Genomic DNA, 2581 nt, shown 5'->3' on the forward strand with positions numbered 1-2581 from the left:
TTATTGTAGTTGTAAGTGCACTGTCTTGCGGCCTGAAGCACCATCCTTGATGGAGCATAGTGTAAAGTGCTAGTGGAGTGAGCAGAGTTGTCGATTCTTGTTCAGTTTTCTGTGACTATCTTCCTCACCCTCTCAGACTTTCAGTGGAAACAGTCGTGAGTGAATCTGATTTTTTCAGAAATGCGGGAGAAGTATGACCCCGGGAGGAAACCGGGAGAGGGCAATGAAATTGGGAGTCTCCCGCGAAAATCGGGAGGGTTGGCAAGTATGCCCATGGTGTTCCCGGTCAATTAGTAACCATCCGGATCAGAATATTCGAATATTCGCTGCTGATTACTACCGAATATCCGGAGCCCGAAAAATGGTATTCGGGACAGCCCTACTGTCCAGTAAAGTTAGTGCATGTAAAGTAACACGTCAAACTGTCAAAAATATTGATTATTTTATCTGTTAACGTTTAAATATCTACTCCACTGCATCTCATGGTAAATATTGTATTCACAGCATCAAAATTCAACAATAAACAATAATTATTAATCTACAAACATTATATATAATAGTGAGCCACTGCCAGGGAACAATTTACGACAACATCAATACTATTACTTGCATACTTCAAGTCAATTATGCTTATAATAGTTATATAATGTTATTTAAGTAATTCTCCGGCCGAAGCTCCAAATAAACCGTCAGTGTTTGCCATCAAAGCTCCAGCTCTCCTCGTGTCTCTCCGAGTCCTGACTCCAATTGCTTCAGAAGTTTCCCCCACAGGTGTTATAATGCCTACTTTCATTTAGGGGATTTTCACAGTGTAGCATTTGTATTTATATCTGACTACTTCTCCTACAACTGTCCAGTATGAAGTACTTGATATCTTTGTGTATTTAAAGTGTTTGTTGTGAGTTTACCTTGAATTCCCCGATCACAGCATCAGTTCTGAGAGAGCGAGAGTCACACACCTGTCGGGCAGGTAAAGAAAAATGTGCTTTTCTTACATTTAACACAACAGGAAAGCTTTATCTAAATATTGAAACGGAGATATAAAAACTCACAGTGATGAAGATCGGCTCGTCAAACAGATCGGAAGGAGTCTCGTAGAAGTTCATGAAGAACGTCTGCGGAGAGGAAAACAATCGAGCTGCAGTTTGACGGTTAAATTAGCGTTTTTATATTAATTATATTATTGTTTTTACCTCGTCAAAGACCGGGTTGTTTCCCTTTCTGATGCGAGTCCTCTTGTTCTGCCCGGCAACCGTAACCTTAACAACAGGTTTGATGTGGATGCCCGGCAGCTGTCGTCCCTCGATGACGCGCACACGGACCTGAGTGGCACCATACGAAGATTATTTTTTGGGTCATTTTCAGCATATAAATCCTATAAAGTAGGTCGGTTTGCAACTTAACATTTTCTAAAATAATAGTTATTTGTAAAAAGTTTAATTATCTGTAAGAATAATAATTTTTAAGTGCTTTTTTGTTTGTTAATTGTTTTCTTATCATGCGACTTTAACTATACTTTTACTTTTACTAGCATTATCCCTATCTTGACTTAAGTTAAATTATAAAGGCAATTATTTTACTAGATGATATTTACAGTCTGCTATAGATGAGAGTAACAAATGCGTCACTTCCGGGCAAAAATAACGGCTCCGCCCACTTTTGGGGGAAAACAATGCTGTCAGTTGAACGGCGGTCAATACAAATTCTGAAGTTTTTTCCAATCCGATCAGAAATGTAAGAAAACCGGAGATTTTTGGATCTTCAAAGAGCCCGATTCCAATGGCCAGACAGGCAAACAATTGCATTAAGCCATTAGAAATCGACGATCGGGCTCGATATATGGTTAAATATAGCAGTAGGCTATCGATTTTCATAGATGAGAGTAACATCTACGTCACTTTACGGCCCCGCCCAATTTTGGGGGAAACAACGGCTGTCATTTGAATGGCGATCGAGCCTGAAGCCACAGAGATCTTCTGTTACTGTCCTTTCTTCTTAGAGGAAGTACAGAAACACATAACTCTGGATTTGTTTTAATGTTTGAGGTGCAATAAATGACACAGCAGCTTTTTGGCATGACAAAACTATTATGTTCCGCCTCACTCATGAGAGTAACAGCTGGAGAAATTACAGCCTCGCCTACTGATTTTAATTTAACCATATATCAAGACCGATTGTCGATTACCAATGATCGAATGTAATTGTTTGCCTGACTGGCCATCGTAATCGAGCTCTTTGAATATCCAAAAATCCACGGTTTTCAAACATTTTTGATCAGATTGGCAAAAACTTCAGAATTTGTATTGACCGCCATTCAAATGACAGCGTTGTTTTCCCCCAAAACTGGGCGGGGCCGTAATTTTTGCCCGGACGTGACTTAGGTGTTACGGTACGTCCACACAGCAGCTTTAAAAAAATCTTCCAACGCTTCCAACGCTTCTCTGCCCATTGACTTTGAATGGGGATGACGTCACTTTGCCTCGCTTTTCGCCGAACTGCATTGTGGGGAAGCAAAGCGAAGATTTCCAGGATTTCCAGGATTTTCAGGATTCAAAAGTTGAGCAATGTTCAACTTTTGAAG

At 40.1% G+C, this 2581-nt stretch overlaps 1 protein-coding gene across 1 annotated transcript in view; it reads right to left on the bottom strand.

Moving 5' to 3' along the window:
* Positions 1 to 908: 908 nt before the first annotated feature.
* LOC104952120 (dysferlin-like) overlaps positions 909 to 2581 on the bottom strand; it is a gene marked incomplete at its 3' end in the record, with an annotated part of 4792 nt that continues 3119 nt past the window's right edge. The window contains exons 2-4 of the mRNA XM_010778874.1: positions 1194 to 1322; positions 1053 to 1115; positions 909 to 959 (exon numbers count right to left, since the gene is read on the bottom strand). Coding sequence (XP_010777176.1) covers positions 909 to 959; positions 1053 to 1115; positions 1194 to 1322 — 243 coding nt within the window. The remainder of the gene's footprint in view (positions 960 to 1052; positions 1116 to 1193; positions 1323 to 2581) is intronic.

This window comes from Notothenia coriiceps, unplaced genomic scaffold (genome assembly GCF_000735185.1).
Source record: "Notothenia coriiceps isolate Sejong01 unplaced genomic scaffold, NC01 NC01_scaffold00019566, whole genome shotgun sequence".
NCBI lineage: Eukaryota > Metazoa > Chordata > Actinopteri > Perciformes > Nototheniidae > Notothenia > Notothenia coriiceps.